At 35.6% G+C, this 26,752-nt stretch overlaps 1 protein-coding gene across 3 annotated transcripts in view; it reads right to left on the bottom strand.

Annotated features, from left to right (window-relative positions):
• The window catches only part of COL12A1 (collagen type XII alpha 1 chain), a 99,162-nt gene that overhangs the window by 11,528 nt on the left and 60,882 nt on the right, over positions 1–26,752 (bottom strand). For all 3 annotated transcript variants that reach the window (XM_042814002.1, XM_042814019.1, XM_042814010.1), the window contains 20 exons: positions 25,909–26,025; positions 25,324–25,470; positions 24,936–25,010; positions 24,270–24,409; positions 22,926–23,049; positions 22,593–22,736; positions 20,469–20,633; positions 19,549–19,587; positions 19,321–19,459; positions 17,036–17,178; positions 16,565–16,674; positions 10,261–10,410; positions 9,116–9,193; positions 8,446–8,532; positions 7,396–7,449; positions 6,850–6,945; positions 4,968–5,021; positions 3,752–3,805; positions 2,508–2,561; positions 1,554–1,625 (listed from right to left, as the gene is read on the bottom strand). In XM_042814002.1, coding sequence (XP_042669936.1) covers positions 1,554–1,625; positions 2,508–2,561; positions 3,752–3,805; positions 4,968–5,021; positions 6,850–6,945; positions 7,396–7,449; positions 8,446–8,532; positions 9,116–9,193; positions 10,261–10,410; positions 16,565–16,674; positions 17,036–17,178; positions 19,321–19,459; positions 19,549–19,587; positions 20,469–20,633; positions 22,593–22,736; positions 22,926–23,049; positions 24,270–24,409; positions 24,936–25,010; positions 25,324–25,470; positions 25,909–26,025 — 2,042 coding nt within the window. The remainder of the gene's footprint in view (positions 1–1,553; positions 1,626–2,507; positions 2,562–3,751; positions 3,806–4,967; positions 5,022–6,849; positions 6,946–7,395; positions 7,450–8,445; positions 8,533–9,115; positions 9,194–10,260; positions 10,411–16,564; positions 16,675–17,035; positions 17,179–19,320; positions 19,460–19,548; positions 19,588–20,468; positions 20,634–22,592; positions 22,737–22,925; positions 23,050–24,269; positions 24,410–24,935; positions 25,011–25,323; positions 25,471–25,908; positions 26,026–26,752) is intronic.

The following is a 26,752-nucleotide window of genomic DNA, read 5'->3' on the forward strand; positions in this document are numbered from 1 at the left end:
ATTCTTGGTCTGGATGTTCTGTGCTGTACTTTGTAGGGGTCTATAATCTTACTTGTGAAACCTTACAGATTGTTTGGATAGAATTAAAAATGGCATGATCTAGTTGAGAATTATTTGAATTTCTCAGCAGCAATGTGAAGCCTCCTTATTTGTCTCCAGGACATGAAGTTACAAATTCAGCCAGGCATGAGCTATGACTCAGGACATTACAAGTTGCACTTGGCCATGAGGCTGCACCTTTGGAATTCTAATGCAGGACACAAAGGAAAGCATTGAAATTCTGTCCACCAGGAGTCTGATAAAACATCTGTGCAAGGTGCAAGCCAGAATTCCTGCTGGGATCTGTACTAGAAACATAAGAATTGCTAAATACGATGCACAGTGTCACATTACAAGAAGCAAAATAATCAGAAAAAGACAAATTCTAACTGAAAGAAACTCAGCATAGGAAAACCTATGCATGGTGCTTAGACAGGCATTGACTGCCTTATAAGCAGATTCCCTTCTAGTCACATTATTTACCTTCAAAATATCTGTTCTGCTGCAATGGGCAGCAACTCGGTATCCAAGGTGAAGGAAAATTCAGATAAACCCGGTACTTTGGTGCTCATTTGTTGGTAAACCACAGCACTTTATGTCCCAGCTGTGTTCATCAACCATATAACCTAGCACAAATATTACATGAAGCAGCTTAAAATCATTTCTAAAATATCTAGTGTCCTCTACTGCAAGGAAAATGGGATATACAGGCTGACAAATGCAGACATTTCAGCAAAAGTATGAGAAAACAACCCAGCTCCCTGATGCTCCTAGGAACTTAAAGTTCCTAATCATCAAGCTGCCTACCCTATTGTATGTATTCCTCCAAATTATCTATCTGCCATATACTTCAAGACATTGAAGTGGGATGGAAAATTTTTGCTGACTGACAGACATTAAGATAACAAAAAATGAATGATTTCACATTTTAGTTGTTGTCTCCACACCTGGATCAAACAATTTCTCAGAGATCCTATAAATGAATCCAGTTCAAATTTCTTCTGAAACTGTTGATCTTTCACCCTTTTCAAAGTGTACTTACTTTAGAGGTTTGAATAAAATCCATGGAACCTACTCTCAAATAGTCTTAAAATCACATTGTAGAAAGCCAAAACATTTGCAAACAAGAAGTGATTATATAACATTACCAAAGATTTTCCATCTTCAGTCATGTACTTTTTTACTACACAAACACACACACATGACTTTCCAGCCATTTTGCTGACCCCGTTCTTCAAGCTTATGCAGTGTAGGAATATATGTCTTGGCACATGATAGTCTACAATCTTTTTAGTGGAAACCAGAGACCACAGTTTCCAGCCCCAACTATTAAACTCAGCAAAAAGTCATACTGTAAAAATAAAATTTTTGAAAGAAGACTTGTGGTCTTAGGTCAGCTTCACTGTATTAACCACTGTCATAAGTGCAATACAAGCATTTAAAATAAGGGTAAGTTTTATATTCACCAACAGTGTAATTTTAAAATTGATACTCCAAGTGTATCATTATCTTACTGGTGTCCCACGGTCTCCTGGTTTCCCTGGCTTTCCACTCGGACCAGCAACTCCTGGAACTCCTGGGGCACCCTATAGCAAAAGATATGTAAAATGAATTATAGAAACCCACTCTGGTATAAGTGATGATAAGAAACGTGCTGTGGTATTAAAAAGATCAGAGCAGTACTCAAAAGGGCTCTCATCAGTTTCTTCTTCTGTTTGGAATATGCCAAGCTTGAAAAATTCTCTCCAGGAAAAAACGAATTCTTCATGGAAATAAGTTCTTTTATGTAACAGGCATTTCTGAATCTAAAGATGCAGAGATATCTACTGAATTTTCACATATCTCTTAGTGATAGGTTCCTGAAGGAATACAATATGTTTGTGCCTTCTAACTTTCTCTAGCAGGTGTGCAATCCATTTACAAATCTGTTACGAGTCCATAAAATTCATTACTACTAGATTAATATAAACAAAATATCAGTGCTAGGTTATGTGATAAAATCTCACCTCTACATCCACACAGTAGCACAAAAAGACAACAGTAGGGAAAGCAGGAGCAGTCCAAATTAATACCCTGCCCTGGTAACTCCAGGTCCATCACAGAAACTAGTTGGTATCAGCAGATTTAGCAGAGCTTTAAAAGTTTGTGGTTAAAGAAGGAGATAAAGAGCTTATTTCCTTTTTTAATACTGAAAAAAAAAAAAAAAATTCAAAACCGCTGGAAGTGGGTAAAAGCAATGAAAACCAGACTTAAACTCTCCTGAATATTTATGAATAGAAGCTCTATTCATGCTGTGAATGAATGAGCACCTCACTGCTCACCTGTTACTAATAATTCATCAGATCCATTTGGGATATTAAACAAAGGATCCATTTTATATTTAACATAATTTGAAAATGTTGTCATGGCTCTCTGTTAGCTCAAGTCTCTTCATTCATTGTATACCAAAGACAAAATTATATATTTACCGCTGGTCCTGGTGGGCCTCTGGGACCTGTGGGACCATCTTTTCCTGTGAAACCCTGTTCAAAAACAAAAGCATGACAAGACATTAACCTAAGATTGTAGCAATCCCACTTAGAATTACTGAATCACAATTCTCCTGATTACTACTAGCATGTATTTTTAAAGTTATCCACAATGATATTTACAAAAACAGCCATAACAGCTAGAGCAGGGAAAGGCTATATATGAAACAATAAGCTTGAGCCAATTTAGATATTCAGCTGCTGTTGATTAACTGAGGATGGAATTAATATGTATTAAATTAATATTTTAAGAAAAGGAATTGCTGCTGTATACCAGAGGAGGATTTCTTTTTCTGTTCTCTCACTTACAGATTAACTGGAAAACCGGAAATTTCTACTTAAATGATGAATAACAGAACATCTCCCTCCCAGCTACTCTCCCTTCAAAAAGGAATGTCAAGAAATCCCATTCCCAAACTAACTAGTGATAATCCATGGCTTGTTAACGACCCAACATTCCCATGGTTTGTTCTTTGACAAATGTCTATCATGTGCTGCTCCATTTTGATTTCTGGCTATCAATACCCAGAAAAGCGCAACTATAAATGCATATATCAGATATTACTTCAGACTGTCAAAGTCATTGCTTCAGTCATCTCAAGAGTATGAAGACAAAAGAGATTTTCTCAGCTGGTTCCAAGGAAAACAGAGATTGCAACCTGTAAGCATGCTCTTGATTATGAAGACGTTTCAGAATTCCATCTTAAGAAAAGTTCTTAGCTCCAAATAATCGAGGGCTAAGGAGAAAACTTGACCTTCACACTAAGAATGTTACAGACAGATTGTTTAAGGACATAAATTTTGCAGATGTCAAGACAAGTAGAACTTTCATGAGATCCCCTACAACAGTAACAATATGTGAAAGACAGCAGGATTGAACACCTCAATGCTCATCGGGTGCAGGCACCTGAGAACCTGTTCAGGACACAGAACAGTCAGTCTTGCAATTTTTAAAGAAAGTATCCTGCTACTCTAAGGTTATCTGGAGAGATTTTCACCTGCAAGTTTTTCCAGTCCTTTTAATTTACCTCTTCTGCTTGGATATAGATAAAAGGACTCTCTTTGAAAAAGTACTTGAAAACAGAAAGCTATGATAAAGAATGGAAAAAAGAAAAAGAAAAGAAAAAAAAAAACACTCCACCATATTATGTGGTCTTTCAGGAAGGTAACTGAGGAAAACTTACCCTTTCACCTGGAGGTCCCACTGGGCCAGGTGGACCAGGTAAGCCTGGGGTTCCCTAGAGAGAAAAAAGAAATGATAAACTGCATCAGAAACCAAACAAATTTATCCGCTATGCTAATTACCCCAGTGTCTATGCACACATTTAAATATTAGTCTTTAATTTCACTTTTTGACATTTATTTAAAAAATCGTTTAGGAAGAACAATTTATTTCATATATATGATATAAGAGTCTTCACCCTCACTTGCATTTTTACTGCATTCTCTTAAATTTCAAACATAATTTTTGAGTATTACAACCAGAAGTCAGATATATCATAATTATTCCCTTTACAAGCATGTCTAACAGATGTCAGCTAATCTTTTAACAGGTGCTAAAGTCATTGGTTAGTGTGTTTCTAAAGAAACGAAAAATTAGCTCTTCCTTTATTGCTTCTTTCTCTGTTCTATTTTTAACAGTGTTTCTTCATAGTGGTCACTGTAAATTCTCTTCCTTGTAGCTTCTGGGTTAGGAATAAATACAAAAATAGTACATGCAGGAACGATCTCACTCAACACTGTAGGAACAGGGCAACTACTGTAGGAATCAACACTGAACAGCCTTGTATTATATTATATTCCCCGTTTCTGTCTCATCTCACTGTGCATTTAACTGTAGCATGTCTCTTAGCATGTTATTGCTGTCTAAGTGTATATTCCTCAAAGTTTTAAGGACTGAAAACATGCATAAACAAATCACACAATTAGTTGTGGAGCTCATTAGCCTAAGAAAATCTGAATTCCAAAAATAGAAGGCAATTAGACAACTCTAGTGAAGAAGTGCCCTGCAAAGGTTCTGCAACCTGTAATTTAGGAAGACACTTACCTACAAGGTGGTCAGAAGTTAAGAGACTTTACTGTGTAGATATCAGTGTACTTTTCCTAATCCATCAATCTTTCTTTGTACATTCACAATTGGCCTGATGTATATTTGGTTTGACTCAATACAGCTGTTCTTTTAATTTTGCTCTGTTTTGAATGGTTTAGAATTTTCTACATTTCAGATTACTAAGTGTAACATGATAGTGTCTTCAAAACTATTGCTTAGGAGGGTATGAAAAAATTCCTAGTGATGTCAAAGGCAGCTGTCCAGCAGCCAATCCACATCAGGAATAGTGTATAGTAGCAATAGGGTTTTGTTTGTTTGTTTGTTTGCTTTTAAATTAAGAATTAACTTACTGATCGTCCTGGTAGTCCAGGCTGGCCAGCATCACCTTTCATTCCTTGACGACCCTATGATATTCATAAATGTTCATTAGAGATTCTGAACTGCAGACCAGAGTATAAAAATAACTAATCACTGTAAGCAGACATCAAAAATTACCCTAACACATCTCAATGAAGAAGTCCATAATCCATCTATGTACTATGGGAAAAAAATAGATACATATACCTCTTGATTGAAGTAATACTCTTAACATTTGCAAACACAAGACAACTGGCTGATATTATACTAAAAACACAGGAAAGAAGGAAGGAGCACAGATTTCGATAAGGAAGCATCAGAGACTTTTCAGTAAGAGAGACTATAATATTACTGCCTCCACAAGCAGCAAGGTAGGAAAAGGTAATATGTTTTCACCTCCCCTATCTTTCTCAACTGATAAATGGAGCCACCCACACTCATAAGAAAAGGTAAATCTGGGTCTTTTTTTAGTATGACATTTTTTTTCTGATCTATACACTAAGACTTCTAGGACACGAGGTGTGGGACCATATAAAGAAGCACTGTATTGTCTTTCACAACCTGCTCGCATTCCACATATACTGTAATGCTGTAGTATAGCTGTATAGTTTAAGACCACATGACATGAATTTGAAAATACAATACTTAATATCATACAATTTGTAAGCATAGCCTGACAATGCAAATTGCAAATTGACATGAAAAACAAAATTCCATGACTCACAAGGGCTGTTATAACTTCTCCTTAACTAATGAGAAGTTCCAAGTATCATGTCAGTTCTGTTGCTGTTTTCATTTTTCAAAGGTGTTCAAACTGCATATGGCAAGTGCTTTTATATCATGCATATAAAAGGAATGTGTTTGGACTTTCTTGCTTTTTGGTATCTTTATGGTATCTTAACAAAGCTTTTCCTTCCTGCATCTAACAACAACAACAAAAATAGGTGGTTAACAGATTTTTTTATTTTACTTTGTCCTACAAAGGAGAAGATGGACCTGATGTCTACATAGATGCACAGACTGAGAAGGTGAACTGGCTTCAAATGCAAAATGAGACAGTGTGCAATGAGATACCAATTCTATTTTTTCATAAGCTTTACATTTTATTTAAAGATTTCATTAAAAAAAGTAGTATTAGTATTCTGGCTATACTAAAATATTCCAGATGTACCTAATCAGGAACTATATTCCTACTTTTTAGACAGTAACTTAGTAAAATACAGATAAAGTTATGTTAATACATTCAGAATGTAGACAAAGGATTCCTGTGTTATCTGCTTTAAAAAGCACAATCTAGTGATATTTCCTTGTGTTAACAGAATTAAGCCAACATCACTTATACTTTAACTGTATATACATTAAAGGAAAAGTAATCCTCCACTAAAATATACATTCTGTCACCAAGAATCCCTCAAGGAACTAAGAGCTATTTTGGATGCCTGAATCTAGACACATATTGCCTCTGAAATTCTGAGTAATGGTTTAAGCACAGAAAATAGAATTTGGACATGTGAATCTGCAATAAAATTCAGAATAGCACTGCACACTTAAGTTTCCTGCACTACAGCCTGATAATTATGAGTCATAGAACTTTAAAGCCTAGAAACTGCATAGAAAAGTTTTAGAAGAGAAAATGCTGTAACACAATGTGCATCACAGCAATCTGATGCCGTGCCTTCATAAGCACTTTATAAGCACATTCAGCATCCAGAAAGAGGATTCTATTGTAATGGAAAAGACTTCTTTTAGATAAAGACTTGTTTCACAGTACTACTGTATCATGGGGAAAAATGAACATCAGTGCAAAGCTCCTACCCTTTTCCCAAGACCACTGACCCAGTGACACTGTTACCCACACTCCAAATAGCCACTCACCGGTTCTCCTGGGATTGAAAGGCCATTGGGACCCTGAGGACCTGGAGGACCTTGAGGGCCTGGAGGACCTGTCTCACCACGAGGACCAGGTGGCCCCTTAGAGCAGAAAATTAAAACAAGATTATAAATGGCAGTGTTTTCTTATATCTATAAATGCAAAGTCCTTTGGGTTAGGCGCTTAGAGTAAGTCAGCAGCCTGGAGACCCACTGATACTTCAGAACACAATATTTTTTTATTCAAGTTGGCAGTCACAGGCCAACACGGGCTTCCTGGCAGTGTTAAATGGAAGTATAGCTGTCTACTCTGTACAGAAGAAAGGACAACAACGCTGCAGAATGTGTAGTACCACTCCCACAAATATGATCCAGTCCTCTGATGTACTTAGGCTACGTATGCATAGTCTTACATAGATGAACTACATGTAAATAATATTACCAGTTAAATTTTTAATATCCATTCTTAGCTCAGAATGGAACTTAGAGTATAAATTTTCATATAGGCAAGCACGTCACGATGTTATAGATGCATTCCAGGAAGATACTTACAGATGATCCAGTCAAACCCCTTTCACCTCTGGGACCTTTAGCACCTGGGCCACCCTAAATTAAACATTTGGAAAGAAAATGTATTTCTTAGTTCAGAGAGAGCAAAGGTACGTCACACTGGTAAGTTATTAATCTTTTTAAGCGAATTCTTACATGAAAGCTCAAAATTATGAAGTGTACAGACCAGAATGCTAAAGAATATAAAAGATGCATTACACAGAAATTTAGGAAAGCCATATAAGAGTCAGCCTAGCCAATTCAACAGACTAAAATTATTGTCAATTTTGTCTTTGCAGATCTACACTTCTTCAATTTATATTCAGTCTTTTTAGATAGAGGAATCATCAAAGTCTCTGTATACCTCTCTAGTGGACTGCTAGGCAACTTAAACAGGCTTCATATTACTCACACAGTGTTTGGCATCAAAACATAAGGACTACTGGGCAGAACACAGCTCCCTTATATTCATAGTAATTGGTAGAAGTATATCTATTCCATAGATCATTATCAAGTCATTCATTTATTTGCCTGATAATGACTCTTTCCTTGGAATGAAATCCTGACCTTGCAATTAAGAAAAGCATTTGCACATTTCACTAAAACCTCTTGTACGTGGAGCACAAGACAGCTGAAAATGAGACAGACTCTTTCAGCCTAACAAACAAGCAGGAGCTATTCACAGTGATTAAATAGGAAGTATGGGAAAAGGTTTACAAATATAGGCAAATGAAAGTGGAAGGAGCTGCCCAGTTGTGTTATAAACTGAGACAAAATGAGAACAGATTAACATGAAGTTATGAACTTGTTGACTGCCAACTGTCTCTCTGACCTTCGTTTCACAAAATTTGGTGAATGTTTTCATGTATTCAAAAAACATGAGAACAGGATTATCAGACGTTTCACAAGACACACTGAAATAAATCAGCTGGTGTTACTTCCTTCTGCACAAGCCAAAATTACCTTTTTTCACCTCGATTAATCTGAAACTTGTTCCATAAATTTAAAAATTAAAAAAATATACAAAAATCTCTATAGCAAATGATTCCTTACGGCAGGTCCAGGGGGTCCTGGTGGTCCCACACTGTCTTGAGTACAGGTGCAAGCATTTGGAAGAGCTGGGCATTTTGCTTCATCTCTCTGAAAATTCAATCACAACTCTTTCTGTCAATTTAAATGAAAGTACTTGTTCGTAGCACACTTTGCTACAATAACAAGATTCTCTATTATCCTGGTTTTGATTACTGTAGAACTCAGAGTGAAACAGTGCTTTCCAAATATATTTCGTGTTTTCAGCAAATTATTTTCTCTGCAAGCAGTATAATGCAGTAGCAACAGAAACATGGGCAAAACCAAATCCATAAGGAATTTCTGTTTTTCTAGCATTTATTTTCATTAGACAATCAGCTTGAGCTGATTATGCAGTTATTTTTTAAATGCCAATCTAACATACTTATTAAAACATAATGTAGCTATTCATTTCATAATAACTCGGATCTGAAGTATCACTGAAGTACAAAATATAAGCTTGACACTTTTCACTATTACACTCAATCTAGCACATTGCAATCTTTCTCAGATGCAGAACTCTGAAATGCAAAGTTGCTCACTCGTTGCTCTCACAAGAGATTCAAATGTGTTACCAGTGCAGGCTAATATTGTTATTGTTATATATGATATCGTTAACGATGTTCTGAACAGTCTCTAGTTCATACGTACTTACCATAGAAGGAAGATCACAGCATCTGTCTCTGCTAGTCCAAACTGGGCTGCATACAATGTCAAAATTCTGGATTTCTAACTGTAAGAGAAAGGAGAACCCTTGAACGATAACAATATTTACAAAATCTAGTGGCAATAGCATTAAAATTGACTACTAAAACAACTTATTTCTAATGTAATTAACATCATTCACACATTTGGGTTTTTTGTTTGGTTTTTTTTTTTTGGTCTTTTTGTATGCTTTTTCTTTTTTTTTTTTTTTTGACAGTGACACAAAAATTATTTTAAAACATTATTTAAAACTAATCCTACTTAAGGCTGCAATTAACTCCAAGATCTGATGCTTACGCATGTCCTGGTGGAGAAGGTGAACAATACTTAAATTATAAGTTCTGCAGAACGGCTTCAAACAGGGACATTAAAAACAGTTTACTCTTTCACCCCAAGAGCTATAGTCCTGTAATTTCATATATACTATCACACATTTGGAGGTGAACACCAAGAATCTTCTTCAGGTGTTAGATTTTGCACACACAGACCAGATTGCAACCTTAGATCTTCTAATACAAAGCCTGGCTAATAGCACTAAATATGCATTAAATATAGTGAATTCATCAAGATAATTGATGTGCCCTTCATTGCAGCCACCACTTTTCTTCATAGGTTTATAGATCACAAAGCCAGAGGGGATTACTCTGTCACAAGACAGATTACAGGACTTGCCAGAATTAAAACTATTTCATTACAGAATGTCATGTAGGAGATTAAAACAAAAAAATCTTCATTTAAAAATTTTCCAACAATGGGGAATCCACAGGAATAGTTGCAATGACTAACTGTTTTCCCTATTAAAAAGAAACAAAAAACAATATTTATTCTCATATTTGAATTTACTTGACTTCAACTTTCAGCTTATTTATTCTCATATTTGAATTGATTTCAACTTTCAGCTACTAGGTTTCAGTTCTTGCAGTTCTGCTAGAATAAAAAACTACCAACTATTTCTCAGTTAAGTCCCTTCAATCTTGCAATACAGAAACTTATAAGCTTTGGGTGTGGGACTACTTATTTAGCAGCTCTTAACTTCTAAAGACTTTTCTCACGAAAGAGTTTGAATTAATGTATGGATTAACATTTATTTCTTACTGTTGCTGTTCTCCGGTCACCTTTCAGTAGTTTTCCAAGTATTTCATAGCCATCAGTTGTGATATTCCCAGCCTCCTTAATTGGCTTTTCCAGTATTTCACTGCAGTCAATGTAAATCTTAATATTTGATGAAGTGACAACAATATGAACCTGAAAAAAAGTTTAAGGCATTACTTAGAAAAAACATATTTAGTATTTTAACTAGTATTTCCTTGCTTAAATAATACTGTTTCAAATTTTCTTCCTGATAATCTTGATTTACTTTCAAGACAAGGAAAAATTCCAACATGAGTAACTTCTTTAAAAGGTGTTAAAGATCTATAAGATGCATACACAGGCACAGTTAGTAAGTACTACTTAATATAACAGCTGAATTGCAATGTTCAAAAATTAAAATCTTTTCTTTTAAAAAAACCTTGCCTGAAAGTTGCTTTAGGACAATATAAAAGTCAAAAATAAAAAGAATTTTAAAGAGGAAATGAATGTAAGCTCTACTTGTTCTCTTCTAATGGCTGGGGCCACACAAGAGGTTTAATGAGTCTATGACTGACTAATAGATTCTGTCTGTAGTTCACAGAGTAGATCATTTCAGATCCAGAAATCCAGGGTTCAGTTTCCTCAGATGACTCATTACTAGTTACTCTGAGATATGAGAACAGAATAGCCTGTCCAGAAAATTTTATATATATATATATATATATATATTATTGTTGTTGTTGTTGTTTTTAAACAAACAAAATAATGGAAAAAGCAAGAAATAAATTTCCAGGAGATAAATTTCACTGCAAAAATCTATGCCAAAATAAGGCAAAAACAAAGGATTAATTACTGGAAATAAGTGAAGTTACAGAGAGAGAAAAGAATGGCTGTAACAAAGAGAGGAGTGTAATTCTACAAGGAGAACAGTGTTTGGGTTATACATAGTAAACTGTATTCAGAAGAACAAGAGGAGCAAAAGCAAAGGCTAGCATTCTGAAAATTTACTTTATCCTGCAGTGACTGTACAGAATTAAATATCGGACAAGGACAATCTATTGTTCAAAGTAAGCAAAAGACCTAATGTGGCCACATAATGAATACAGGTGAATTTCCTCTCTATCTATAAAAACAGAAGACCTTCAGGCATCTCCAGTACAGAAACAGGGTTTCTGTTTTCAGTGAATCTAATATGCAGTTGACAGAAGAACATCGTAAGGCAACGGTGAAGTTTTCAGCAGTTTTATATATCTTACATGTGGCATATATTTTTATATACATTATATTATCAATATAATTGTTCAAATGCCAACATATAAGGACCAGCTGTAAAAATCCTTGAATTATATATTTATGCTTTAAGGCTTCTGTCATCACTGCATATAACCCTTCAGAAAACTACTGCTATTCAATGACTACTTAAAAAAAATTGGCATAAAGTGGAAACAGATTCCCATAAATGTCCTGAGTCAACAACTGACTGAAAAATCTCCTGGGAATTTGCTTGTTGGGGGTTTTTTTTCACATTAAATATTTTCCCATGTGGAGTTGTCTCCAAGGCATCAACACAGCTTATCTCAAACTCTCTAAACATTACGTAGTTATGCTTTATATCACTGGAATTAAGACTTTCGAAACTGTCCTAATTTTTTGTCAACTGAAATTCAGTTGGCATCACAGTTCAATTCTCAGCACTGTATAAATGAGTGGTTTTTTAATTCCTATTGTTGTTCACCAATCAAGTAAAAAATACAGTGGAAAGATAACAGAGAAAGTTTAAGTATATTTTGTTAATAAAAATTAAGCTCTCCACAAAATAAAATTAACACTACTGTGCCATATCTTGAAATTCATTATCATTTACACATAATATATTCAGTCATTTGATCATACACATGAATTTTACAGATAAATGGCAGCATCAAATGACACTACAGATGCAGCTTGCTAGTTCTAAAAGGTACTAAATGTGCAAGACTTTCTATTGAAACATTAACTATTTGTCACAAATTAAATAAAGCAAAATACATCTGCACAGAGAATGCATGTTACTTCATTTTCATTTGCACACAAAACTTAGGAGGTAAATCTATATCATATTGCTGAACATGATCACCAGTTTGTAAAGCTTCAAACATCAATGACTACTAGAGCATCAACTACCCATCCAAAGAAGCAGCAATCCAAGCAGTTAAAAATATTAAGGACTCCCCTAAGTCACCAACTCGGTCCCTTTATTACTGATTTAACGCCAATGCTGAATTCCAGCTTTAATTTCATTCCCTACACACAAATCTAACACAAATCTACTGTTGATAGTCAATAAAACATAGAATCATAAGATGACTTAGGTTGGAAGGGGCCTTAAACACCATCCAGTTCCAACTCCCCTACCATAGGCAGGTTTACTAACCACTAGATCAAGCTGCCTAGGCCCCATCCAAACTGGCGTTGAATGCCTCCAGGGATGGGGCACCCACAGCTCTGGGCAGCCTGTGCTGGTACCTCACCACTCTCAGTGAAAAATTTCCCGACATCTAACTTAAATTTCCCCCCATTCTAGTTTAAAGCCCTTCCCCTTTGTCCTATCACTATCAGACCATGTTAAAATTTTCTCTCCCTCCTATTTATAAGCTCCCTATAAGTATTGGAATGTTGCTATCAGGTCTCCCTGGAGCTTTCATTTCTACAGGCTAAATAGCCCAGCTCCCTCAGTATTTTTTTAAGGAGGGGTGCTCCAGCCCTCTGATCACCTTTATGGCTCTCCTCTGGACCCACTCCAAGAGTTCTGACAACTCCACATCTCTGTATTCAATCCTGCATCTCTGTATTCAATGCCATCTGATTTTGTTTTCAACAAAATGTTACCAGAAATGCTCTCTTCAGTTTCAAGCACACTAAAATAAAGCATCACTTCTGACCATCTACAGTGCCAGAAGGCATGAAGTTTTACAAAAGCAAACATAATTTAATCTCTCTCTCTAAGATCAAGTTTGATTTAGTGTTCTGATTTTCTGCTAAATGAACCACATCAATAAGCTATGCAAAGTATTATCCCATATGTACATCAGCAGAAAGACATAAAACTATTATCAAATTTCCTGTGGCTAACTACTGCAAAAGTGCAATCAAAAAGGAAGTCTAGCATGGTAATAATAAGCAAGTAGAAGAAGTATGTCTCTCCAAAACATTCAGTTACAAGCCTAATGACTGTCTGAGGCAGTCAGGATTTTTCCTATGGGACATGCCAGATTCAACAGCTTTCACCATAGCTATGTTACACAGAGCATTCAAGTATGCCAAAGTAAATCTCTCCGCACGGTTAGGTGTAGTTAGCTGTGCTTCACTGAACGAGCCAGTAAGTCATCTAGCAAAAACCACAAAAATGTTTGACATTTTGGAAAACATCTCGTCTTTTAAAGATTTGTCATTTCTTTGAAACTAGATGGTAGAAGAAATTACAAAATTACCTTATGAAATGTGTTAATCTTATTTTCCTTTCTTCATCCAGTTGAAACTATTTCTAACCTTTATTAGGAACTAATCAACATGGTTGGTACACAAGGCTTTCCCAGCATACGAGCTGGGGAGACCCATGCTGCTATCATTAACGTGACTCATGCAACAATCTCAGTAATCATTCTGGAGAAAGCCCAGAGAATTCTGCTCAGTTACGTGGTGTAAAATCATAAATAGAAGATATTTAAGTCAAAGCTACTCCAGTTACTTCAAATACTATCAAAATCTGACTTTTTTATTCCTTTCTGGGTAAAAAAGAAGGGGGATCAGCACACTGCATGGATCATTTTACTTAAGATGTAGCTGCGTAAGCACGAATTTGTAGTTTCAGAGATTTAATGTAATTTGCCAATAGCTGCTACTTCTGAGCATTGTTCACCACCTTCAGAATGCTTTCTGTTCTTATGTATGAGTGCATGTAACAATTAAAATAATGCAAAATTCTTTAATTGCATTCATCAACAAATGTAGTGAACAGTTATACAAGATTGCTGTTGTTGCTGGGCTTGCAGGTTGTTCCCCATTTGCACCGATTCACAAGCTTCAGTGTAAGTGCTATCAAAGAATTCTCCTCACCTCTATTACATTTACAGAAACTAAAAGGAAAAATGTGACTTTGAACATCAATGAACTTAGCAGTTGACACTTAAAACAGACTGCTGATAATACAGCAGGTAGAGAGCTTCATATCACTGATCTGAATAATGAAGGTCTCATCTCTCACACTGATATGAATGCTATTTTGTTTTTTCACTACTCCTTGGCAATAAGGTGACACAACTTTTAAAGCAAAACAATACATACTCTAGTCGTTGCTGACTGTTTTTTCTCGCTCAATAGATTACTACTGTTCCTGAAAATTCAGTTGTCCAACTAAGCTACTGAAAAAACAGAAATGTGAAAAGACAGATGCCAAAGGCAAAATAGAGGCTGTATAATGCAGGTGTGATCAAAGCCTACTCATAAGTAGCAGTTACAAATGTCACAAGACAAACATCTCTTTATATATAGGAAAATAGTAATTAAGTACATTATAGACACTGCAACAATTAGACAAGATATTTAAACAGTTTGGATAATTACCCTCTCTCAAGTTCTGAAGAAAACAATAGCTCTTATAGTACTAACTGATTTTATAATGCTGCGTTTTAAACAGATCAAGTCTCAACACACTGTAATGCTGTTTCCCTGCCTTCAGCTGTAGCAAAGCATGCTTCACAATCTAGCCTTCAGTATCACAAAGTCAACAGAGGCAACCCCTTATCAGTATCCTCAAAGGAATGCTTGTAGTGACTGGTCATGCAGGAGAGGGTATCATAAAGAAAACAAATGTTATAGTGCTGCCATATTTAATAATCAGAGGAAAAACTAAACCAAACAGAAGGCAGATAAGAGAAAACATCAGGATGTGTATTTCAGCTTACTGAAAATATTGCAACTTTCTTGCCTTTAAACACATATGCTTAACAGCAGGAAAATATTTCTGAAGCTGTAGTTTTAGGCATGCATGTAGCCTGAACTAAAAACTTCTCAATGTCTAGAGGTAACAAAGTCTGACAGGATCAATTTTTCATAATTTGATCCACAACACTTAAAAGCAAGCACAAAACTGCCACATTTGTGGGCAAAGGCAAATTTCACTAGCCATTCTGACAATTCAAAAATGTGAGTTCACTCTAAATTTAAAACAGATTATACAATCTGTTACATGTTCTCTCTCATTATTTTTGTTCCTTCCATTAATATTACTATTATCATTAAATATATTATTATATAATATATATAGTATTATTATAGAATAACATTGAATATTGCAGGTCCAGTGAATCTAAAGCCAAAAATATACCAGCATCCTTGCATACATGGAAAATGTGTAAATATACATGTTATGTATGTTAATCATTTCATTTCATTCAATCATTACATTTCATTCAATATTCTATTCAACTACCAATACTGGCTCCTTGTTCATCTACAAGCCAGTAACTACTTAGTTTCTGTGGCTACATCATTGCAGTGTTCAAGAGGCATCTGAATGAGGAGCTGCATGATATGGTTTAGTGCTTGTGGTGGCAACAGTGATGAGGAGACAGTAGGACTAGATGATCTTATAGGTCGTTTCCAACCTTGGGATTCTATGATTCTATGAAAATCTTCCTCTTCTCTTAGTGGATCCAAATCATTGCATTCTACCCTCCCAGAAAAAAAATTCTCATCACATCTTCCTTTTCCTTTTTCCCAGTTTATCTTTTTTTCTTTCATGAGCCAGATAGGCTATGATGCATTGTGGTATTTATCTCTCCACTTTCACAATCTTGACAAATCCATTTTTTACTCTGGTTCAACACAGGCCTTACATTCCATAACCAAAGAAGAACTAGAACTTCAGAGATCTTGCACTGTGTGATCTGTAAGCCTGTGTGTCACAGAATCACAGAGTTACAGATTTGTAAGGGTTGGAAGAGACCTTAGGAGATCATCTAGTCCAATCCCCTGCTAAAGCAAGCTCCCTACTGCAGGTCACACAGGTAAGCATCCAGTTGTGTTTTGAATATCATGAGACTTGACAACCTCGCTGTGCAACTTGTTTCTCTCTCCCCTTGTTCTGACCCTCAAAGTGGTTTTCCCAAAGTTTCAACTGGATCAAAGGAAGTTCAGATGGAGCTTCCCATATTTCAGTTTGTGCCTGCCCAGTCATCTACAGGACTGTAAGAGAACTGGATATAACTGATAGTAGCTTCTGCTTGCTTGTGCTCTGTTCCAAAGAACAGCGCTTCAGAAAGTAACCTTCATAATTTCAATCCTTTACCTTGTGGAAGCTTCCATAAAAGATTTTCTTTACTTCATCGTTATCAAAAGTTACAGTTTGAACTTCTCCCCTTGTATCCTTGTTAAAGAATGACAACACTTTGCTGCCAGCTGCAAAAAAATTAAATAATACATTTCATTTTAGATGTAAAGCTGAAATCAACATCGTAGGATAGACTTATGGATAAAATGTATTGTAGCCCTCTGGCAGGTAAACACAGACTATAGATGGTTCAACTGACATAGCTACATACATATACGTTCCTTTGGTTTGAGAGGTAATACCAAAGGTAAAAGATATATCAGTTGAAAAATTAAGCTATGTACAAAGTAAAACAGTATATATTTTAAAACTAAAATTATTTAAACATTACCATGTAATAATACTTTGGTTTTGGAAAGATTTTGGAATAATACATGCAAAGTAATGTAATGTATACATTTTCTGTTCAATAAGTATGATCATCCTTACGATCAAGCACAACTCCAACTTGTGGCTTGTAATCTCTGTCCGTAATCTGCCAAATAGCAAAAGGTTCATTGGGGGATTCAGGCAGAAGACGGAATAGCATGATGATAGTGTATGCCTGTGGCAGTCCCTCTGGGTGAATCTCCCTGTTAAGACAATATGAAGATATTTTTTTCACATGGAAACATATGAGGAAAATAAACAAGCTCTTTTTCAAGGAGTTGACTTAAGGGTAATGGGGAAATAACAATGTTTAACAATATTGTGCATTTTAACTACTCTCTCTGTAAAAAAAAGTGCTAAGTGATAAAAATCACTTTATGATTTTTTTATAATGAACTCACAGCCTATCTTAAGTTGGTTGAGGCATGATGATTATGGAGGCAGCCAGAATGTGACCACGAACCCTGGGAGATTTATTCTTGTACCAAGGTCTACATAAACAACATATATTTTGAATTCCTTGATGGTAAGTTTCTAGAAATCTGTAGTCTTATTTCATCTGGCTCATTTTAGACAAGCACTGGAAAATACTCTGTTTAACTATCAATGGCTTTCAGGAACAGAGGCAATGAAGGAAACATTTAATGTATTCCCCGCAATGGGTGATGTATTTGGGCCCCACCTCAGCTACTGGTGGCTGCTGACATTTAGATTTGTGATGCTCAGACTGTTAGACATTAAAAAGTCATAAAGCTGGGAATAAATAAAAACACACAGCAGATGGCCTTTGGGATTTTTTGAAGGAGACATGAAGAATGCAGGAAAGTAGTTGCAAGAAGGTAGATAGATCATATGTCTCCTTAGCTAATAAAACTAGAATCAAGAGAGAGATTTGGCATCATGAGCATAAACAGAGAAACCTTGACATGAATATTTTAGGCAAAACTTAATTACCCACATGGTTAGGAACACTTTCCAATTACAGTCATATCAAAAATCAACAACAACACACAGCACAGTGCAAGAAAGAAAATAATAAAGTAGATATAGCCATTCTATTTATACCTCCGATAGCAAGTTATGTCAAATATGAAATAGCTATGCCACTAGGATCCGGATGCTTTTATTGCCTTGCTGACTCAGTCTAAAGTGAGTTTTATATTCTGGCTTCTTATGAAAGCTAAGTGCCCAAAATACTCTGCCAAGTCTATTCCACCTCTATAGCAGACAATAAACTGTATAAAGACATTCTAAATAACCTGAAATAAACAGAAAGGTGTTTGTTTTTTTTCTTTTTTTTTGTTTTTAAATTATCTTATTATTGTCCTACTTATACTGTTTAATGCATGATTTATATTAATGTAAACAAATTACTAAACAAGATACCACTGACTGGGATTATATGTGCTTCCCTAGCTGTAAAAATATCCAGGCCGTCAAGGATCACTCCCATAACTGTACAGGTGCATCAAAGAATTCAAAAAGTCCTTTAGGCCACCCTCAGCTTTTAAAGTTGTGAGCTGAGAGAAGGCCAGCAAAAAGAAATTGTTACTTCATACATCTCAGTATGAAGCCTGTACATGTGATCTGATCTTTACCAATCTGGCAGAAGATTTCAAAGGCTTTTACAATAACAACAACAAAAAAGAATAACTTTCATTAAATTAAATTGGAGTAATGGTCTATTTTTAGGCATATCCTCTGACTTAGGAGATTCCTTCTGAAACTTAAGCTTAAGTGGAATGGTGAGGAACAAATGCAAAAGAAAAGGATTTACTTGATTCCTCCTAGTAAAACTAACCGCTAAATTTCTGGACTGTATGTGATAGTTGGAAGGAATGATCACATATTACCATTCTGCTAGATCCTATAAGGCTACAGGTCCTTTAAATCTCCACTCCACTGACCAGATACAGCAATTCAGCTACAAGAGAACATACCTTAAATCACGGTATCGGAGTGCTGCTTACTGCAAAAAGTGAAGTTTACCATACTACACTAAAACCATTTTCTCCTGACAACATAGAGCTCTTTGTACCAAGGAGGCTGTTGCTCAACTGAGCCTGTTGCCAGGCTCTATATCGTAAGTAAGTATAGTGATTAAGAAAGACAGTGTCAAATAAAAGAACAAAAAGCAACTGGATTAACAGTGAACAGATCGCAAAGGAAGAAGCAGATAAGTATTTAACAAGAGCAATAATGGATGTTCTTTGGAGTATTTTTCCTGGATTTCAGTTAAAAGAACATCAAATAGATGCATTTTCCATGAGACACTAATGCTATTAGTTACAAACTCTGTTAATCCTTCCCCACCTGTTTGCTCTGAGTCCTTCTCATTTACTTACCGTATTGGCTGGCTGACAAAGGCATTTTTGTGCAGTCTATATGCTACATAGCTTGGGAAAGAGCCTGATTCCAGTGATACACCTTGCACAGAAGCAAAATGCTTCTCTGTCAGATTATATGATTCCAACATCTTGAAACCTTTAAATCAGGAAAGGGAAAACAACAAAAACACTGTAAAGCTGAATAAGACAAAAATGAACCTATGCAAAATATAGGCAGTTTCTTACCAGGTGAAGTATATCCTTCCAAGTAAATAAGAGGACAAGCTGAAAGAGATGAAAAAACATGTAAGTTCAAAAATATGACCCCTACCATAATATGAACATGCCTATACTTAGACAATTTTATTAGCAAAAATTCTGTACTAATATAAATTCTCAGCCAATTATTGCTACAGTTGTCACATTGTGTTCTGTTCTGCATTACATAGATTTTAAAACCTTTACTCACTACTTTTAGTTGGATGTTTCTACCATGACAAATTGTATGGGTTACAGATGAGCCCCCAAAATATTTTTAGTTTAATTCCTAAGAAGAAAGGGGCATAATGACTCAATCTTTCTGTAAATATTAGAGGCATGAGTCAGGCTGCATATTAGCTGTCAGAATCACAGAGAAAAACTGCAGATTTATATGGCTTCTAAGGAGCCAGCGGATGAAGAAGTTAGGGAGTCACAGAGTTGCACATGACAGGCTTGAGAATTTTTCTTTTTTGCCATTGAAGGATAACTCTTGAGTAAACAACTGACATTTAGTTTCAATCATTTTGAAACAGCATCACACACTTCACCCACACTCTTACAGAAGACTGGACCAAAGGTAAAGAGGCCAGTTGTGTCCCCCAGTTCATATTAGACATCATTCTACTTCTTTATAAAGAGCAGAACTTCTGACTCTTGCTTGTTTTGTTCTATCTATAATTTTGAAATGTCCGACAAGATTACACTAAATACAATAGTTACTTCCAAATTAACAACAAAAAACTTTTGCTCTCTCAAACCATGCATAGTTATTACAAAACCTAACTTTTATATGTGAACATGTTTTTGAAGTATTGTTATTATTATTGAAGTATCATTTACAAGTATAGCAGTATATAAACAAACGCATCAGTTTGGGAAAAGGGAAAATGGTATTTTCTACTCACTTGAGGTAGCTGTCTCACACACAAAGGTGACGAGGTTATCTTGAATCTTTTCAAATGCATCAAAGTCATCAACAATAAATACATGACGTTCACTGGGCTTGCTGGCAATCTTGGCCAGCTCATTGTAATCCACATCAGCCACACCAACCACAAAGACACTGAAGCCTGTAAAAATAACATTTGTTACTTGAAACGTAGTAAAACATACATAACCATTTCTCAGATCAATATTTCACAAACGCTATCACTGTCTTATCTATTCACTCCAGTATCCAGCCTTCATTATGAGTACACATTCTGGATATCTTTTCACACTATCAGAACTAATGAGAGATTAAATTGCTTTTTGCACCTTTCTTTCAAAATTTTCTCCTCTTTCCTTCATTGACTGCTGTCAAGGACAGATTCAGGATGTGATTCAGCTCATCTCCCTAGCTTGCAAACTTCAGGATAGGAGAAGCTGTTTTCTGTAGATGCCTATCTGTTTGTCTCTTCAATAACTATAAAACTACCAACACCTTAGACTAAACAATTAGTAGATGGCAAAAGTAAAATTAGAAGAACCCAGCCCATAGAATTTAATCATATCACCAGATGTAAAAGCATAATCTTTCCCTTTGTCAGATGATTTTCCTCTTCAAATCCTTAAAATGGAGTCTCCTTGCCTTTTAACCAAGTTTTTGTTCTGTCGTATCTTAGGCCCTTAACAGAATTATTTCTCTGACTCATCTCTTCCTTTCCCTTCTCCCACCTAATTCTCCATATGATAATTTGTCCTCTTTTTATTGTACCAGAAAACAGGAAAGAAGAAAAACTGTCCATTACACAATTTATCACTAAAAAGAAAAATTTCTCCAAAAGAAAAAAAAAAAAAGTAATTAACATGAAACTTCACAAAAATGTTGCTTGGAAGCTAAAGGAAGAATTAACATTTACTATAAATGATAAGCCCATTTTTATTTGCATTTTGATTTTTTTCAAAAGGAGATGGGAAATAATTGTCCCTCTGTGCTCAGTACTAATGAATCTTTGGCTGAAATACGCTGTCCAGCTTTGAACACAATATTTAAGATGTAAAGTATCTGAAGAAAATAGCTAATAAAAATGACAAGAGGTTTGGAAAGCACAATCAACAGGAGATTGAAAGAAATGGATTTGTATTTGTTTAGTCTATAAAAAAGATAGAAAGAGGAAATGACAACAGGCTTCAAGTATGAAGGCCTGTTACAGTGTACAGTTATCAATTGCTTTCCTGGTTAACTAGGGAAATGAAAAGAAGACAGCAGCTTCATTAGCCTGAAGAAATACTTAGGTAAAGTATGAGGAAAAGCTTTCCAAATATCAGCATAAGTTAAGCACTAAAGCAGATTATCCACAGGGACTGTAGAGATTTTTATGAGTAGGTTAGCCAAACATCTTTAGAAGTCATCTAGGGAGCTTATTCTTCCAGATCACAGAGGCAGACAAGATGACCACTTGTGGTTTACATGCCAGTGATTTCCATAAGGAAGCACATCTTCTTATTCAGGAAACTGCATTCCTGGTGGTTCATGCAACGAAAAGCAAGACTTTTGGGCAACTTCAGTAGAGGCTGCTGAGAGCAGTGAAAACGAGTACATGTTTAGTCACACATCTGCCACACTCAGCAGTCTAAAGCAGGAGTGCAATGTTTCTCAGCTCAAAAGGCAATGAACAAGTCAGTTTAGCACTTAATTTCCCTGGAGCTCCTGCAGTTTGTGTCAAATAATACAAAGTTCAAAACGCCAGGCCCAGCTTAGCAAAAGCACCAGGATGGAGTACTCTCCATGATGATGCCTGGGGTCCACAGAGCAAGGAGAAAAATTAACCAAAAGTTAGCTTTATAAAATAGCATGCATGAAAAATTCCTTGCAAACCCTGGGAAGCCATACTCCCAAAGAGGAGAGGATAGAGAAAGAAAAAGTATGTCTGGTCCTGGAAGTCTAAATTCTTTAAACAGTTCTGAGTCACTCTAAACAATCAGAATAAATTTCTGAATCCATAAATAGTAGGTAAAGAATTCCAAGATGGTTGAAGCACCACTTATAAGTTGCGTTGGTTAACATGCTAAGGAAATGAAATAGCTAGGTACTGTGAATCGCTTACCAGAGTGCTGTATGACCGTTGCTGCTTTCCTCACCTCATCCTGTGATCGACCATCTGTGACTACAACAAGTACCTTGGGAACACCTCGCCTCATGCCGCTCTCCCAGGTCAAAACCTTTTCTTTGATAAATGTTAGGGCTTTGCCTGCAAAGTGTACAACAGATGAGTCAGCCATATTATCCATTATCTATGAAGAAATTCCTTACTTTACTTTGACAGAGTGACAGTCACTCAACTAAAACAGAAAAACATAAAACCTAATCCTTTGTCCATGAAATATCAGGATAATTAGGCAATTTATCTTACAAAACTAAAATTACTGCTCAGAATTACCTGTCCGTGTGTTTCCTCCTCTGTACTGAACATTTTGAAGAGCTCCCAGAGCTTGAGCCTTGTCATCAAATGTATTCAGTTTAAACTCAGATTTTGCTTCATCGCTGTATTGCACAAATGAAACCTGGGAGGGAATGCATCGTTGTGTTCAGTCACATATCTCCAGTTCAGACTCAATTGAAATATGCATTGTGGTACATTAGTAAGCATTAAATAACTGAAAAATCTTTCCCACATATGTATGATTATGCACACACATACATATTCACATAAACATATAGTGTCATAGCAGTGTACACACAACATCTTTATTTCCTTTGTGCATAAAATGTAATATGATTTTAAATATGGATGATTAAGAGATTTCTATGGAGCCAGTTTTATAACATATTCTCTCTGCTTTTGGGTAGGTATATATTGTCTAGAAAATCTCCTCCATTTATTTTTAAGAAATGCAAAAAGAACCTGGTGACAGAATGACAATGAACTTGGACATATACAAAACTGCATGTTCTCTTACTGTAAGTAGTAGAATATTATCACTGTATGTTTATTCTTAAATCACTTTTAAATTTAAATATGTATAAATTTTATGTTATTATTCATTCTGTATAACTGCAATATTATAGTATCAAACTAACTCAGTGCTGAACAACTATCTCTCTGTATGTATACATTAGTATTTATTGAAATAAATTGCTCTTTTAAAATCAATCAATAATAATAAATTAATTATTAATAAATATCTCATTCAAAACCAGAGATTATTGCAACTAATTCAAGAGGCATGTGACTTCCATAATTTGCTAAATGTTAGCAGTCTCTGCCTCTTGTATCAGGTCTTCTTCAGCTTTAGACTGGAGACTCACAACAATTCACAGGAAAAAAGATCACTGCAATGCTCAAGAATTAAACTGTAGTAAACCTTGCAGCAAAAGAGTGGTATTTATTGAACCCTAGCAGCAATCTCATTCAGCTTCACACAAGTAGAAAAAATGAGTAATGGTTAAAGTAAGAAGGCTGACAGAAAATATCTGACAACAATAATCACCAAGAAAATCTTGGAAATCAATTCCTCTTAGTTATTACTATGTACATTTAAAGTATTCTTGAGCTGAGAAATTAAAACACCATCCTCAGTCAACACCCAGACTGTCCTCAGAGCAGATTTCTGATAGCCAAAAGTTATTGTATAACTACTAGATTCCCTTAATATCTACAGAAAACCTCATATGCTTCATATATATTTATGCATACACACACACACTGTACAAACAACTTTAGTAATTCAGTTCCAGCCTCAGCCTCCTTCTAAAATGTACTCAATGGAAATAACTAACCTACCTGGATTCCAGCAGGATTAATCAAGTCAAAGGCTCCTACTGTATTAAAAACAAACTTTACTACTTTGTTGAAGTTATCATCACCAATACTCCAGGAAGCATCAGTCAAGAACACTATGTCTGCTTTGGCACCTCTGCATACTGAAAGACCAAGAAAAGGAACACTTGAAATATACCATTCATAGCACAATGAAATAAAGAGCATGGCTTCAAAAATTTGGAAGGCAAGTATTTAGCAAACTTCTACTACAGCCCCGTCAAATGGTAAGTGTTTTATGCTGAGCATGAAAACATTCATTAAATAGTTTCAAACGAAGTTGCAGGAAATGAAAAGCTCAATAATCAAATGCAAATGTCTCAAATGACATTTTTTTCTGAACAGCTTTTACAAAAAGTCCACTGAGGGCTATGCTGACAGATTTGCTATAGAGCTACAGAATATTTTGATTTTTTTCCCCAGTCTATGTATTCACCTTTCCATTCTAATCCAGGAAATTTCAGAGTCTGGTAAAACAAATAGAAGCAACTAAGAAATTGATCACAAACTTCAGACCCTAAATTACTGTGCTAGATTTAAATCTATTTAAACTTATGAAAAATAGAATTAAACCCTAAGGCAGCGCACCAACAATGTAAAAATACTACGTAGATCTACAAATAAACATACCATCCCGAGCTGGAGGGATTGTGGGAGGTGGAGGAGGTGTAGGCGGTGGAGTTGGTGCCTCTGTAGGTTTGAGGACTGAAATAAAATAAAAAATTTTTTGGCTCAATATAAATTATTTCATTTAAGGAAAACTCTAGATCATGTATTATATTACCATAGAAAAATTCATATCTTTTCTCACTAAATTTTCTAGTATTACAAAACTTCCCTCAAACTCCAGTTGACATTACGCTGACAGGAAAGAGGAAAAACCACTTAAAAGAAGTATTGAAAGACAACTAGAAACAAGACAAGCTCTATCAGTGAAACAAGACAAGTTCTGTATTCAAAACTTAAGGTTCATAATATAATATCATAATATGATATAATATCATAATATCATACTTACCCGTATGTTCCCTCACAGAGACTGGAGGTCCCTCAAGGTTAGGGGTCTGAACAAAGACAGTTGCATTGTATTCTGTGTCTGGTGAGAGGCCAGTAAAACAATGGCTTGTTTCTGATCCACGTACTGTAATTTCCTGCCCTCTGGATCCTGTAAAAACAAAGACCAATGGAATGAAAATTAAAACCCACTATTCCCTTTTAATGTGTGTACAAGTGTAGAAATTAGAGACTTTTTGAGAGGAAGTTAGGTTAGCAGTCTTATTCTTGTCCCATAAAAACTTTCTGGACTAAGATTAAGACTAAGATTAAACTCTGATTATGAACCCTGGAGCATTCAAGAAAGCTGCAACACTCCAGTGTGCATGTAGAACTGCAGTAACCAGCAAATCTCCACTGATGAAAGTTAACTTGACAATAAGCAGTAGTTCACTTAGCAGCTTTTTCACCACCACAGCATATGTGCAGACCTGCAAAGTTCAATCAAATGCAGCATGACTGACAGTAGAGGCTTTCCTCCATCCCAAGTACATGGTCCCGACACCAAAACAAGAAAGCTATGTTTTAGAAAGTGCAAAAAGTCTCTTACCATCAGCTGGGTTCAGCTTTAGTCTGTAGGAAGTTGCTGACCGGTGAGCTGACCATCGGATACAGAAAGTATCCCAGCCAATTTTGTAAGTTGTTAGGTCAGTGACGTTCAAGTATACTGTGAGCAGAGAGACAAAAATTGCTCTTTGGAAAGCAGTACACCACAGATGTTAAAAGAGCTACATCACACTTAAATATTTATTAGCAGTGCTGCTCCAGAACCCTTTTTTAGTTTTTTTGTTTGCTTGTTTGTTTTTTTAAGATTTACAGAAGGAAAGAGCAGTTCCAGTCCCATTTCTTCATATTATCATATGCCCAAAGGTACTGGCCTAGTAGTTTACAAACACCCAAAGTCTGATAACCTTCTCATCTTGGGAAACAGCCCATTTTATCATTTTTCATGTAAGTGGAGTTCTTTACTCCACTTAAAATTTCAACATATCAGAATCTGACTCATACATGGCAGTATGAAAAAAATGAATGTAGTCAACAAAACTCAGGATAATTGATTCATGTTAACTGAAGAAACTTTAAGAAGCTTTTTATCTGAGGGCATTGGCGAACTTATCTCCTTTTGAAAATGTGAAGTTTCAGTTCCTGGACTTCCCTGTGAAATAAAATAGCAAGAAGTCTAAACCTGCTTAGCATGGTTAAATTCTGTAGTATCCTGGATATAATTACAGACTGAATCCAACTACAGCCAATAAAATTTGAGGAAGCAGACTAGAAAATTTTACATTTTCAAATCATTACTTAAATTATATTTCCATTACTGTTCTGAAGCATAGTGTTTCTAGGAACTACATCATAGCCAAGTGCCAAGTATTCCCTATGAGAGGATATTC

This window comes from Centrocercus urophasianus, unplaced genomic scaffold, assembly GCF_019232065.1.
Source record: "Centrocercus urophasianus isolate 14NV4802_14NV808 unplaced genomic scaffold, USGS_Curo_1.0 seq_10, whole genome shotgun sequence".
Lineage (NCBI taxonomy): Eukaryota > Metazoa > Chordata > Aves > Galliformes > Phasianidae > Centrocercus > Centrocercus urophasianus.